The 15,592-nt window shown below is 39.0% G+C and overlaps 1 protein-coding gene across 3 annotated transcripts in view; it reads left to right on the top strand.

The window, feature by feature from the left end:
- Positions 1–12,941, top strand: part of STX7 (syntaxin 7) — a 42,607-nt gene extending 29,666 nt beyond the window's left edge. The window contains exons 4-11 of one of the 3 annotated variants that reach the window (XR_006598307.1): positions 738–831; positions 1,526–1,663; positions 2,443–2,495; positions 3,302–3,398; positions 4,559–4,631; positions 9,074–9,156; positions 9,930–10,076; positions 11,557–12,941. Coding sequence is in view for 2 of the 3 variants with exons in the window: in XM_006932016.5 (XP_006932078.1) it covers positions 738–831; positions 1,526–1,663; positions 2,443–2,495; positions 3,302–3,398; positions 4,559–4,631; positions 9,074–9,156; positions 11,557–11,649 (631 nt within the window). In the remaining variant the exon portion in view is untranslated. The other 2 variants (XM_006932016.5, XM_019831236.3) reach the window with 2 other exon arrangements.
- Positions 12,942–15,592: the final 2,651 nt, after the last annotated feature.

Here is a 15,592-nt window from a genome sequence, read left to right as displayed (position 1 = left end):
GAGAGGGAAACACAGAATCGGAAACAGGCTCCAGGCTCTGAGCCATCAGCCCAGAGCCTGACGCGGGGCTCGAACTCCCGGACCGCGAGATCGTGACCTGGCTGAAGTCGGACGCTTAACCGACTGCGCCACCCAGGCGCCCCGATATAACTTATTTCTTACGGTGCTTTCTCTTTACAGAGAAATGCTATTTTTTCCACAGCAAACTTAAAAAATAGTAAATGTATATTATTATTTATTACCTCCTCCCCTCTTTTTTTAAAAGTATGTAGAAGGATACAAATGTCTAGATAGAGAAAGAGGAGAGGATACATGTACCTCCAGCCCTGAGAACTGGACAGAGTCTCAGGCGACAGACCTTTGTCATTTATTCAGCTAACCTCCCAGTTGCAGGATGCAGACAAAAGGCTCTCCCCCACCCCCCAAATTATCTGCAACATCACACATCCCACAGTCTGCCTTTGGCTCCAGTCATCTTCCTTTCTAAATGACTACTGATTTCTGAAAGCTTGGTTGCCATGTGTGAGTAAAGAACTTTCCATGTAATATTTGCTCAATATCTATCAAAAAATAGAACCTGGACATTTTTGTTTTCATAGAGAAGATTTAGAGCCAGCTATAAAAAAAGGGGGGGGGATTTTTATCAAAGTATTCATCAGGATTGATTCAACTGGCAGCATTGTAACTTAAAGAAATCTCTTCGCTCTTTGGCAATAATGTGTGTTTTCTCACTGTAGGCAACAGAAGCAGCAGTATACTAACCAACTTGCCAAAGAGACAGATAAGTACATTAAAGAGTTTGGATCCCTGCCCACCACCCCCAGCGAACAGGTATCAAGCCTTAAGACACATTGTTGATGTATTGAATGTGAAAGAAATCACATGCATTGTAGGGTCTTTGAACTGTTATACTAGAAAGGAAATCAAGGGGGAAAAATTGTATTTGAGATTAGTTCACAGAACACAAAACTATATTTAATTGCCCAGGTAGTATCCTGTGGCTCAATAAAGCAAGAATTATTTCCATGAAGTTGCCCTGACCCATAATTAAGCAAGTGCTCAGAAAATGCTTCCTGAGTAATTGTTTCCTGGCTTTCCAGGGCTGACTCCTTGCGACGTGCACACTCATTCAAGATGTGAGGTTTCCTAGGGGCACATATTTGTTTCCTTGCTTATTACTTAGTGGAAGTGACTACTTAGGTAAGAGTACAAGGTTTTATTTTCCTAAAAAGAAAACAAAAGGAGCTACTTCAAAATAATCTCAAAATCATGGCGCAGTCTTTAGGATGGAAATATGAGGTGAGAAATCCAGCATTTTGGACCTTTTGTCTCAAGGTGGTAAATATACATAGTATTTGGACACACTGTCGAAATGTAATTGAGAGTTAATCAGTGAGGCCCCATAATTGGGGAGTGAGTGAAAATTTCAGAATAAAATAAAGAGCCAAGTAGTGGTGAAACAACTTCTGCGAATTCTCTAGAACTTCACAGCTTGATTCTAGTACGTTTCTCCCCTTTCGTCTAGCGTCAGAGGAAAATACAAAAGGATCGCTTAGTGGCTCAATTCACGACATCACTGACAAACTTTCAAAAGGTCCAGAGGGAAGCTGCTGAGAAAGAGAAAGAGTTTGTTGCTCGAGTAAGAGCCAGTTCCAGAGTATCTGTAAGTATTTAATGGGGCGTTATAAAGTGAACATGTCGTTCCCTTGAAAGACTACACTGGCATTTTTTTTAAGTCAGAACAATCTGTGACTATTCTGGACATTAATATTTGAATATTTATTTTCAGGTTTTTCAATTTTAAGAAGGATGGTAGTTCTGTAATGTTGTGGTTATTTTGTCCATGATATAGAACCAGAATTACAGATGACTGTATAAGAATATGGGAACATTTTGTCAGAAAAGATGAGAGGTCAGATCTTGAGTGATAGTCCCACATTGATTTGTACTAGAAGTTGTCACTTTCTGTCTGGACTAATGCAGGGAACACTTTACTCCCGGGTTATATGAAAATGATGAAAATGAACAGAGTGAATTAGTGTGTGAATATTGAAAATAAATACAAGAGAAAATAAATGTAAGGATAAGTTAAAGTGGAATTTTTAGTTAATCAAATTTTATATTCCCTTAGAAACTATTGCAAGATGTTCCCTTGTTCCTTAATGTAGAGGTTCCAGGACTATATTATATTTTAATCAAATAATACTTATTATTTGGCTGTTTGGAATATTTAATAAATTCCTTTCTTCTCAGCTTAGGATACAATTTTAATATTACTTGAAGCACTTGACCTAAAAAATTAGAACAAGAACATTTCTCTTTTCTCTACCCACGTGTGCACATGCGTACATAAATCAGTTTAGATTATTATAAGAGAAAATGTGAGTGTTGTGTGTTTTTTCTTTGCCCTTTCTCAATCTATCCTATTACTAAATTATTCAGGGTGGTTTTCCTGAGGACACCTCAAAGGAAAGGAATCTTGTATCCTGGGAAAGGTAAGAAATACAAAACATACTGATCAAAAGATAATTTTCCAAATTCACTCTATATATTATGGTCTCTAGAACAGAATGAAAGCTTTCAGTTTCTTCTATCTTAGATATCCTCAGTTATTTATAAATAGCAATAAATTTGAACTTTTTTTCAAAATAGTTATTTATAAAATATATAAATATATAAAATATGCTGGGGTGCCTGGTGGCTCGGTCGGTTAAGTGTCCGACTCTTGATTTCAACTCAGGTCATGATCTCATGGTTCGTGAGTTCGAGCCCCACCTCAGGCTCTGCACTGACAGTGCAAGAGCCTGCTTCAGATTCTCTCCCTCCTCCTCTCTCTCTGCCCCTCCCCTGCTCACTTGCTCTGTCTCTCTCAAAATAAATAAAATAAATATTAAATATATATATATATAATGTATATAATATTTCCATATGGCAGTAATAATTTGTAAATAATGATATATCCAAATAAATGTTATTGACTTATTATTTGATGTAGATTATTTCCTCATGTGAGGTTGAAGTCAACCAAGAAGAAATACCCAGTTGCTAAATATAGCTTCCAGTAATTAAATATTAACTCTAAAAAGTAATGTAAATGAAATGAAACATGAGAAAATGTGATTAATACTTCTGTTATAGTCTTAAAATTTAAATAAGAAATTTAAGCAGTTCTCTGACTTTGAAGGAAAGATACTCTATTTCGTATTTCTGAAATAGGAAAAGAATTCCTACTATTTTAATACCAGTCTCTCTTTTTTTTTTTTTTTTTTTGCTTTTTTTTTTTCCATATTCTGCCTGTTAGCCAAGCTCAACCTCAGGTGCAGGTGCAGGATGAAGAAATTACAGAAGATGACCTCCGCCTTATTCATGAGAGAGAATCTTCTATTAGGCAACTTGAGGTAAGCTTTGTGTGGCCATTGGGTGGCAGCTGTGTTCTCAGTGTGTTTGTGACAATTCTGGGGGAGGGGCTGGGAAAGAAAACTAAATGTATCAGTGTGGGGGTATTTCTTACCAATGAGAATAATTCCCTTTTAAAAAATAAATCTCTTTAGAATTTGTGCTAAAATGAGAGACCCGACCTCCCTCGTCTCCAGATTTGTTTTTTATCCTGTCAGGTCACCACCGCAGGTCCTTCACACAGAGGAAATCTCAGTTCAGAGATGTGTGTTCAGGGAGCCTGGATGGCTTCCGTAGCACATGGTACACCTCAGACCCGCATGAGTGAGACTGGACAGGGGCTTGACACGTATCTTATTTCTCTGTAACATGTTCTTGACCTCAAAGAGCTCTAAAGGGATTAGTAAGCCTCAGTTCTTGTGGAACCCACCTGTTCTCTAGAAGGTGGGCTGATAATAGCTAACAGTAGCTACAGTTTATTAAGGGTTTTCAAGCCCCATGTGATCAATTTTTTGCATGATCTCATTTAGTTCCCCTAAAAACTGTGAAGTAGTTAACTATGTTGTCATCATCACCATTTTATAGGCGGGGAACTAAGGCACAGGATGAATATGTAAATTGCCCCCCCATAAAATATTTAAACTTTATTCTTTAATAGGGCAAAATAAAAGTTATTGTATATTAAAGAAAAGTAAATTTATAACTTCTTCATCACTGTTCCATTGCATAATCAAATTTATTAATGTGAGACTTTAAATTTATACCTAATGTTTTGTACTTTTACAGTGTCAAATTGATGTGTAAGTTTTTACTAGAAATATAGCCTAACAATAATTTGTTTTACTCTTGTGAGGAAATACTGCTAGTGATAACAAAACTATCAGATTACATGAACATAAACTCAGTAACCCAGGGCCCTTCTCTCATAGATTCCTGGTTTCTATGCTGCCTCGTTTTGTATTTTTAACGTCACAAACTTACTTTTAAAGAACTGGTTACAGTTGTTCAAGGTCATGTTACTTAGGATTAATTACAGTAAAGTAGTTTCCTGATATTTCCAAAATTTATGGTTTAAGTCTACATGCATTCTCACTTAATTTTTGCCTTTTGTGGGTTGGGGGCTGAATTTCTGATTGTAATAATATGTGCTTTTTTCTCTCAGGCTGATATTATGGATATTAATGAAATATTTAAAGATTTGGGAATGATGATTCACGAGCAAGGAGATGTAATAGGTAAGCCCTGCTGAAGTAGGAACAGTCTATAGCAATTTACCTGTGATAACTTCTTTTTTGTTTTGTTTTTATTTTTGAGAGAGAGAGAAAGTGTGTGAGCAGGGGAGGGCCCAAGAGAGAGGGAGACAAAGAATCTAAAGCAGGCTCCAGGTTCTGTGCTGTCAGCACAGAGCCCAATGCAGGGCTCGAACTCACAAACCACAAGATCATGACCTGAGCTGAAGTCAGATGCTTAACCGACAGAGCCACCCAAGTGCCCCCCCCACCTTTTTAAAAAATATTTTGTTTATTTTTGAAAGAAAGAGACAGAGAATGAGCTGGGGGGCGAGAGGGAAAGGGAGGCACGGAATCTGAAGCAGGCTCCAGGCTCTGAGCTGTCAGCACAGAGTCCGACCAGGCTCGAACTCAGTGAACCCCAAAATCATGAGCTGAGCCAAAGTCAGATGCTTAACAGACTGAGCCACCCAGGTGCCTCTACCTGTGGTTACTTCTCAACCGAGAGTAACCCCTCTCTCTTTCAGACCCCCTAGTATTAAAAGCACAGCCTCTGCAACAGACAAAGCATTACCCTTGGCATTATCTAAAACAGATCTTCTTTTTGGCTCCTACTGATCAAATCAACCAGCTTCATCTATTTGAGTCTCTAAATCTAATCAGAACCTTCTGCTGCAGAGACCATGGAAGGCACCACATAGCCTCATTGCCACTTATTTGCAAGACCCCTGGTTTCCATCTCAACCCCTGTTAATTCTCATCCCACCAAGCACTTTCTGCGAAACTTGTGCTATTTATAATTGTGTATGCTATCTTATCTTTTAGATTAGAAGGAATAGGTAGCTATTTGCCTAATCATTTATTCTAATATCTTTTTGGTAGATTAATTTAGTTGTATTAGATGGTAAGCATTCTTTTATAGATTCTTTTAAAAAATAATCAGTGATTAAGACTCCCTATAAGTTTTAAATGTGATAGCTTTTCAGTTAAGGTAAAACTGTCTGGACTGATCAAAATCCTGATCATTTTTATCATTTGGAAATATGAAGATACCAGTGGATGTATCTAAAGATACATTCAGTATATTTTCTGAATTTGGTTCAGTTTGAATACTTGGACCTATACTTTGCTACAAATAAGTATTTTGTGTCCATTCTTACCCTTCTCTGTAGTTGCAGTAGATCACAGGATAAAATTTCAAAAACCAGTTCTTTCATTCATCCAGTCAATATTTATTGAGTGCCTAGTATATGCAAACACAAATCTAGGCATTGGGGATTTAGCTGAAATTAGACAAATGGTAAAAGACCCTGCTTTCATGAATCTTATAATCTAATTGGAGGAGAGAGAGAATTTTTATAAAAGGAAAGAAAAGTAAGTAAATGCTGATTAGTGCTATTGGGGAAAATAGCAAAAGTAGGAGGACGGGGCTGCTTGCAGTAGAGAATGTTAACGGCTTTTCTAGGGTAGTCAGGTAAGACCTTACCGGTAAGTGACATTTTAGTGAAGACTTCATGAAAATAAGGGAGTAAGTGAAAGAAAATCTTCTAGGCAGAGCAAAGGACAGGTGCAAAGGCCTTCAGGTAGAAGCATGTCTGATGCTTTTGGTGAGTGAAATGAGTAAGAGGGAGTGGGAGATGATGTCAGAAATCATAAAGTTCAGCCTCATATAAGATCCTGAGCCATTATGAGGACGTTTATTGTTACTAATGGGTGGAAAGCCACAGGAGGATTTGAGCAGAGTGTTATCATCTGACTTAGTTTTTTTTTTTTTTTTTTTTTTTTTTTTTATTGTATTGTATTGTATTTTGAGAAAGTGAGTGCACATGGAGGAGAGGGGCAGAAGGAGAGAGAAGGGGAAGCAGAATCTTAAGCAGATCAGTACTCAGTGTGGAGCCCGATGTGGGGCTCGATCCCACAATCCTAGGATCATGACCTGAGCTGAAATCAAGAATTGGATGCTCAACCAACCAAGCCACCCAGGCACCTGCCCTGACTTAGGTTTTAAAACACTCACACTGGCTACTAGTTTGAGAGCAGACTATCAAAGGGCAAGACTAAAAGCAAAGAGACCACTTAAAAGGTGATCGCTGCAATCTGGGTGGGCAGTGTGTTGCCTTGGATCAAGATGGAAGCAGCATGGGAATGCAAGCTGGTGCGGCCAGTCTGGAAAACAGTATGGAGGTTCCTCAAAAACTAAAAATAGAACTACCCTACGACCCAGCAATTGCACTACTAGGCATTTATCCAAGGGATTCAGGTGTGCTGTTTCGAAGGGACACATGCACCCCCATGTTTATAGCAGCACCATCGACAATAGTCAAAGTATGTAAAGAGCCCAAATGTCCATCAATGGATGGATGGATGGATAAAGAAGATGTGGTTTATATATACATTGGAGTATTACTCAGCAATCAAAAAGAATGAAATCTTGCCATTTGCAACTACGTGGATGGAACTGGAGGGTATTATGCTAAGTGAAATTAGTCAGAGAAAGACAAAAATCAAATGACTTCACTCATATGAGGACTTTAAGAAACGAAACAGATGAACACAAGGGAAGGGAAACAAAAACAATATAAAAACAGGAAGGGGGACGAAACAGAAGAGACTCATAAATATGGAGAACAAACTGAGGGTTACTGGAGGGGTTGTGGGAGGGGCATGGGCTAAATGGGTAAGAGGCACTAAGGAATCTACTGCTGAAATCGTTGCACTATATGCTAACTGATTTGGATGTAAATTAAAAAAAAAAAAAGCCATTCACCATGATTAAGTGGGATTTATTCCCGGTTTGCAAGGGTGGTTCAATATTCGCAAATCAAGCAACTTGATACAAATTGAGCATGATACACGCACTGAGCATGGAGTCTGAAGGTTCTCCACCCCCCTTCCCCCTCCCTCCCTCCCTCCCTCTCGTTCTCCCTCTTTCTCTCTCCTTCTGTCCCTCTCCCCTGCTAATGTTCTCCTCATAAAATAAAATAAAATAAAATAAAATAAAATAAAATAAAATAAAATAAAATAAAATAAAAAGATGGAAGTAGCAAAGTGGTGAGAGGTAGTGGAATTCTGGATAGTTTTAAAATGTAAAACCAAAAGGATTTACTGACTGGCTGGATGTGGATATGAGACAGAATTAATTCAAGGACAACTCTTTCTTTAAGGTTTTAGCCAAGCCCAGGAAAACAATGATGTTGCCATTTTCTAAGATGTAGGAATCTGTAACTCCAGCTAGTATAGAGGGCTAGGAATCAATAATTTTTGGATATGTTGAAATGAGGTAGGTTTGCTTGGCAGGCAGGAATTTGAGGTGAAATAAATTAATGTCAGTTGGGTTTTTTGCACCCATGGTCAGCTGCAAGGGTTCAGGTTGGGGTTTTGTCACATAAATCTGACTAAAGTAGGTGGCAAGGGAGCCAAGGGTCAATGTAAAAAAGTGTAGGCAAGTGGTGGTCCTGGGGATCTCAGCTGGGTAAGGAGGAAAGTGAGGACAGGAAGTGTGTTGAAGGACAGTGACAAAGTGCTAGGGTCAGTGAAGTCATGGTTTTCAAAAGAGTGTGCTGTAAAGGTCACGTGATGTTCAGAGACTGAGGTGTGGAACTGAGTTTATAGAGAAACTGCAGTTATTGGTCGTGATAAGGTTTGGGATACAATCATGGAGGTCGGTGCCCGGAAAAGGAGAATAGGCAAAGTCATTGAAAAAGTGTGGTCAGGGCACTGAGAAGGCCGAGTGTTAGCAGGTCAACAATTGGCTGGTGAAATCTCCAGTTGTATAATAGGAGAAGCGTCAAAGTGAATCTAGAGCTAAAACATTCCAAGAATGAAGGAAAGACCATGAGCTCTCTAGATGTTTGCTGCAAGGGGGTTGGATGCATTTGCAAGCATGAGCTCTACTTTTGAGAGTTAGTAGGGAGGAGGGAGAGGCAGTGATCTCGTGCTGCAGGGTGACCCCATTTGCACCTGTAGGCCAGAGCAGCTAGGGAAGGAGAACTTGCGAAGGCTCATGGGTCCCCCAGGGGGGCTGGGTTTCAGCACAGAAGTAGCTTCATGATGACCACAGAGCAAGTGCTGGTTTTCGATACTCTGTTTACCCTCAGGAACAGTTGTTAGATGTTTAGTACCGCATTGGCCATTGGAGCCCGCAGACTAAATAGTACACTTCGGGGGTAACCAGGTAGACCTGGGGCTGTATTGTAGTGAAGAAGATCCAGTTTCTTTTCAAATATTTGTGTGTCATTTGGATCATTTGAGAAATAGTGCAGGGAAGAGTTACAGCCAATTTAACAAAAATTTTGACTTCACCCACATACTACTAATGTTAACATTTGAATAGTGAACATGGTTGCTCTTACGTTGAGTGAAATCTTGTGATGTGTGCAGCCCTCTTACTGGGGCATCAGCACCCGTCTAGCAGTTTTGCATGTCTGTATGTCTGTTTTCTTTTAAAGATAGCATAGAAGCCAACGTGGAAAATGCGGAGGTGCACGTTCAGCAAGCAAACCAGCAGCTGTCAAGAGCAGCAGAATATCAGGTAATATTTACTGCAGTAAATTACCTCATAACTTTGAGTTTCAGCTCTGTGTGTGGAGAGAGAGAGAGAGATCGAGAGATCAGTCGGGTGTAAAGTAGCTGGAGATGTTCAAGTTTAAAATCCCATGGAAGACAGGTCAGATATCTGGTCAGTATAAAAAATAGCCTGTCTGTTCCCAGGGTTGAACCAGAATTGTGGCCCACAGGGATAGGAAATTCAGTGTTTAGAGTCCTGAGGGGAGCAGGAGATACCTCTAGGCATTTCTCACAGCTGGTGATCTCTGATGCCAGCCTTCACCCTTTGTTTCTCTCACTCTTTCAGCTTTTTTTTTTTTTTTTTTTGGTCCATGACTTTCTGCACCAAAGAGGCAAAGATCTTTGTTCTAGAGAGTTCTCTTAATTCCTATGGCAATATATTCACTTGGAGTGCCCCTGATCACTAGGTATTCTGTCTACATTCAGCAGACCCTTCAGGAATGAATTGATCTCTTATGTGAATCAGGTTAATACAGGGAGTCCCCTCTATATGTGACCAACAGAAAGTATGTGAAGGTACTCCACCAACATTAGGACCATGAGCTATTCATATAGCTTATGATATGAAGACAATAAGGATAAGGCCCTTTTAAAACTCCCCTTTTTGTCGTTGTTTATAATTATTTTCTCAGACCTTATTGCCTTCTTATAAAATATCTAAGATATTGTCACCGTCTTAGGTATTTTCAGTTGCTTTTCACTTTTGTTACTAACCCCAGAAGTTTCCTTTCGTTGCAGTGCCGTTTTTCACTAGACAAACCACTGCATCCTTGGTGATACATTGAGAACAATGAAGCTCTATAGAAATTGCTGAGTTACAGCCCGTTGTATTCAGAGATGCAGTAACTGTCACTCACCTTTACCTTCTGTGGGCCAGTGATTCAGGTGTGTGGCTCAGCAGAATTAATGTCACAGACTGGAGGTATCATTCATAAATAGTTGAACACACGCACATAGCCACAGATGCTAGGTTACAGCTGCTCAAAACATAGCGGTTAGCAGGATGTATCAGGAACTAGGCTTACCTGCCATGTTGTTTTGCTTTTGGATTTTGGAGGGGTGTAGATATGTCTCCCAAGTTTTACTTCCCCCTTGGCTCGGGGAAGGGCCAGCCTACCTCCACCCTGGGGAAAAGGAGCACATCTTCCCAGTCTTCTCACCTCCGCATCTGGAGCTGCCCCATACTTAACCCCACGGGCCCTGGAGGGAGAAGGAAAGAGCCATGCAGCACAAGCACTGGGGAGAAAAGCAGCTTCCCTCCAGTTCTCCTTGGAGGCCTTGGTATTAAAGTCATGTCTCTGCAAAATACGGCACTTCTCAATAGTGTGGGTGAACCCTGAGTGGAAGGGCAGCTGATAGAGGCTCTTATCACTGCAGTACCCTACCCCCCACCCCACGCTAGCGAGGGTGCCCTGGGCGCAGATGTGCTGTAGTGGGGAGCCTGTGATTGTTCTTAAAGGTGTGTTATACTTGTGTCTGTGGTACTCACATGGAGTCTGGGGAAAATACGTAGGCAGGATGCTACTGAAACTTCAGAGAAATCGTGCTTCATTTATGAGGAATATTCAGTTGAAAAAGTTGCTGACTATGTGGTATATGGAAAGTCATTATAGTTTGCAGGAGAATTTCACAGAAACCTATCTTTCTGGAAATTTTATGGTACTCCTAGTCGACACAAAGAAAATTTACAGATTTTTTTACTTTGTAAGAAAAAGGATTCCTGCATGTTGCTGTGAGATACGCAAGCCATTAAAGAAATCTGGAAATCTACAGCTGGGCCAGAAATGAAGAACGGAACAAAACTTTTAACCTTTGTATTTTAAATGACTGTATTATAACTTTTTAGCTGTTTGGTTTTTATTTGTATGTTGAGATTTTTCATGCAGTTTCTGTTGATATTGAAGAATGGGAATTTTGGAAACTAATACTTCAGGAAAAATTGCCAAGCATTCATGTTTGTTGATATTTTCAGAGAACTCATTTTGAAGAGCAACTCTTTGATAAAAATTTTAAAATGTGTAAGCTTTTAAGCTGTTGTTAGTTTTTACACCTAGGTAACCTCAGTCTTTTGATTAAGTCAGTAACCTATTTGTCTGCGTCTCTTTTTTAAGCCCAGAAAAATGACCGATAAAGGTTGAATGATTAGCCCCTGAATTAAACCACTAATTTAAGAAGACTATTTTTTGAAAGAATAGTGACATTTGTATTTGAAGAGATTTTGGAGAAGCAAAAAAGTATAGCCAAAAATCTGAGGGCAGTTAATTACTATTGGTTTTACTCTAGAAATGAACCATATGATTTTTCAGTTGCTGTAGAGATGCTCCCCTACACATATAAACATGTTTTTTTGTTTTTGCATCTGTAGCGCAAATCCAGAAAAACCCTGTGCATCATCATTTTTATCATTGTCATCGGACTTGTAATTCTCGGTCTCATCATATGGAGAGTGAAAGGCTGAATTATAAAGGAGCACACTGTTGCACTACATTCTTTAAATTATGTACGAAGATTCCTGTAATCATTTTTTTTTATTATTATTATTCTAAAGCTACTGCATAAAGGATGGCTCCCATACTTTGTTATTTTTATTTGGCAGGGGGAAGTTTCTTTTAGATTCAATCTGATATTTTCTAATACTGAAAGTTTTTCTTGGTATCACTGCTGGCATAACTTCTGTGCTTTTCAATCTAGTAACTCTGAGGTTTTGTCCACGATGTATATGCCTTTCATTTATAATTTATTTGCCCTGTTGACTTAGCTTTTGGAATCAGTAAATTTCAAGGTGTGTGTGTGTGTGTGTGTGTGTGTGTGTGTGTGTGTGTGTGTTCGTGTTCTGTGTGCATCTGTCTCTGTCACAGAGTGACATGCACCCAGATTTGTGTGACTTCAATTAAAAATCTCAAATTTAATTTTGATATGGGCCAGCAGAGGAAATATTCTCAGTAACGTAGGGAAAATTAACCCATCTGTTTGTGGTGGTTTGTTTTCTTTCGTTTTCTGGTTCATAACAGCACAAATTATCTATTTAACTTTTATTGTTGGTTTTCTCTTGAGACCTTCGTTTACTCTAAATGAAATCAGTGAGTAATTTCCTAGAATATCTCATCCTCCTGATGTGTATATATTAAACATTGCTGTAGATTGCCTAGTAAAATACTAAGGATAATTGTTTTTGCATAGGACCTGTTTAAGTCTGATGTTTGCTGGGGTATGTGTAGTCACTAAATGTTAAATGTAATTTGGAGGAAGAGTATGAAAAATCAGTTCATACTATGTTAGAAATCTGGAGATCCAACTTGTTATTCTGCTGTGTACTTCCACAGCTATTAGGGTGGAAAATTAATTACCTTCCCTGAAATCCTTCAGAATTATGGCTACATGTATATCCTTGGGTCAGAATTACTTTTGGGGAGCAACTTTCCCAGAATTATTGTTTTTGAGCACTAACACTTAAAATTTAATGTTTACCTTGCATACCATTTTGTACCATCCTCCATTAGAAAACAATTTGGATGTTTGCCAATTAACCACTTGCCTTTTTAAATCAATGTTGTTTTGATGCACTAATCTGAATACTGTAAAGAAGTCTGTCTTAGTTTATAGTTTGTATTTTATAACAATGTTCTTACATAGCAGTTTGATAGTGAAGTCAGTGTTTTACATGGCAAGCTGTGAGACTCCAAATGGGAACAAATAAAATATTAAGTAAAGCGTGTCTTTGCAACCAGAATAAAGATGATTTTAAAAGTGTCTGGATAGTTCTACTGTGTGAGGACTCTGCTTTGGTGGGACCAGCACTTGACATAACCACACAGCAGCCCTTCTGTCTTTCTGGAGTACCAGTTTACTCAAAGTGTTTTATTTTGGCAACCTTTAAAAGTTTTGCTACTAGTAGGAGCTGCCTTGCATGTCAGCAAAACTCCCATTGTTTTCCTACAGGAGACTGTAGAAAACGTTCTTGTGAGTGAGTGATTAGAAGCTTTGAGACTCTGTTTCCCAAATCAGCTTGCTTTAGTGAACAAGATGGGCTATGCAGGGGAATTCGTACAAATACTACCTGATCTGAGGTCAGTGCAAGCCCACCAGACCTGCTTGAACATGAAAGAAGTGTGCTGTTTCGGGTGAGAAGCCAGTATCTTACAGCTACATAAGACTCCCAATGGCTCCCACAAGTCAGCTCAATTTTTTGCCAGGGTTGTACTTGATAAAATGTTTATTCTCATATAAGCACATTCACTTATTGTGTTCACTTCATGGTGAGTTCCCAGTGATAGCAAAAGTACTTAATATTTTTTGAATGGTTTTAGCACCTTCATTTAAAGTAATATTTTATAAATTATTTTAACTGGGACACAGATCAGTGATTTAAAAACAGGAACTTTAGTGGCTTGCATTCTTTTGAGACATACTCACTTTGAGGGAAACTTTTACCCCGGAATGCTTCTAACACAAAGAATAGTCTCGATTTGAAAATATAAAACGAAAAACATAGTACAATAATAGCAAAGGTTTTCAGGTTCTTGAAGTTTCCTTTAGGTTAGTTTTAGAATCGCTTTGGAAGGTGAAGCTTACACTGTGGACAATAAAATGGGAGTAGTTGGTACGACTGTCTACATATTTGAATCTGAGTCCAACTGAGTCTGAAACTGAAGAAGCTTCCTCATCAGGTGACACATCCTGTTCGTTTTAACGTCCTCCAAAGACATTGTTGAGCAATGCAGACTGAGATTAACCAGCCTCTGTGCTTCCATTGAGCCACAGTGTGGCATAAAGTGTTTGTTGTACCGGCCATTAAGTAGGAACGTGTTTGGGTTTTACACAGTGATTGGTGGCAAAGGAATAACGCGTGCCATCGCAGCGTCAAGCAGCTTGTCTTTACTGGGCATGGGATCAACTCTAGAAAAGTATACATGTGGGCACAGATGGGGCTTGGCTGAAGACAGCAAACCACGAAGGCAGCGTCTGGAGTCAGGCCCCCGGAGCACCCCGCGGGCCCAGCAACGGCATCTGCGTCGTCGACAGAACGCTGCACTTGGAAGAAGGCTGCCCCTGGATCCTTCACAGTCTTTGCTGCTTTTTTTTTTTTTTTTTAATGTAAAATTTTGTACACACAAAAGCAGCATTTTGAATATCAACCTTTTTGGACAAGTTTATAATGAAACGTGATTTTTGAAGACCTTATGTTCCACAAAATCAGTCTGTGGTTTAGCAAGAAAAGTGTGGAATAGCATTTCTAGTTGCTGTAATGTTTTGTTTCTTCATGTAGAAAAAAGAACACAATAAAAGATAAAACCTGTATAAAGAAAAGAGTCCTTGTCCACCTTAATAGTAAAGAACAATTTACAAGGGCAATGTATTCAGGATTTACTTTTTTTTTTTTTTAAGTCAGAAATGACTACTGTTTATACATTACCAGGTTGCTGCAAAAAAATAAAAAATAAAATGGGATTTAGTTGTTTGGGCAAGTTATGAGTTAAATGACATTTTTTGTTCGTTTAAAGATAATGAAAAATTCTCATTACCGGTAAAGAACATCATCAGGCAGCCTCCTTTCCCAGAAAAAAAAAAAAAAAAAAAAAGATCGTTTGTGTATTTTCATGATTCACTTAAGAAAATGAAACCCTGCCCTGTGGATCCCAGACCTCTTCCGTCCACCATAAGGTTTGAACAGCCTGATGTCTCAAGCAAGGAAACACTTAGCAAAATTTTCACCAGCGGGAGCCCGAAAAGAGCTACGCTATATACCACTTCTTTGACAGAATGCAACGATATCTTCTCCTGTTAACCCATTTTCTCATAATTCAAATGCATCAAAATGGCCATTTTAATCCTACGTTTTGGCACTTACTTGGTTAACAGAAAATTACATGATATCTTTTTCTCCAAATAATCCTCATTTTAAGTGCAGAAATAGAACTAAATAACTGACCCACTAGACAGATTTTTATAGACACCGCTGCTTCTGGCAGATTTTTAAGAGGTTGGTCACCTAATTACTCAGAGTGGGATTCCTGTAGGTTTTGTGTAGCGATGGCATTTCTCCTTCAAATGTAAGCGGTGGAAGGCAAAACCAGATTTCCTGTGCAGTCGTTACGTGCATAACACCCCTACTTGTTTGAGAGGGAGTCTGCTAGAACTGAACTGAGTCTTTAAATAAACTTGAAAGAGCACTAATTCCCACTCTGGCAAACCCAAAGTACAGATTTTTAAGTGTTTACTGTAAGTACTGCTAAACAGTAGTTGCTGACTCCAAAACCTGTTAGCATCAGTGGAAAACTTAGAAATGCAGCTGGTTATCCTCAGTGAGGATTTACTGGTACGAGTTTCAGTTTCTGACACCTTCTGAAAGTTGCATACCACTGTGTAATGGCAGGTCTGACACACCGAAGCCAGAGCAGGTA

The sequence above is a fragment of the Felis catus genome, chromosome B2 (assembly GCF_018350175.1).
Source record: "Felis catus isolate Fca126 chromosome B2, F.catus_Fca126_mat1.0, whole genome shotgun sequence".
Lineage (NCBI taxonomy): Eukaryota > Metazoa > Chordata > Mammalia > Carnivora > Felidae > Felis > Felis catus.
Note: the sequence above shows the minus strand (reverse complement) of the source record. Positions and strands in the feature narration are given on the sequence as shown.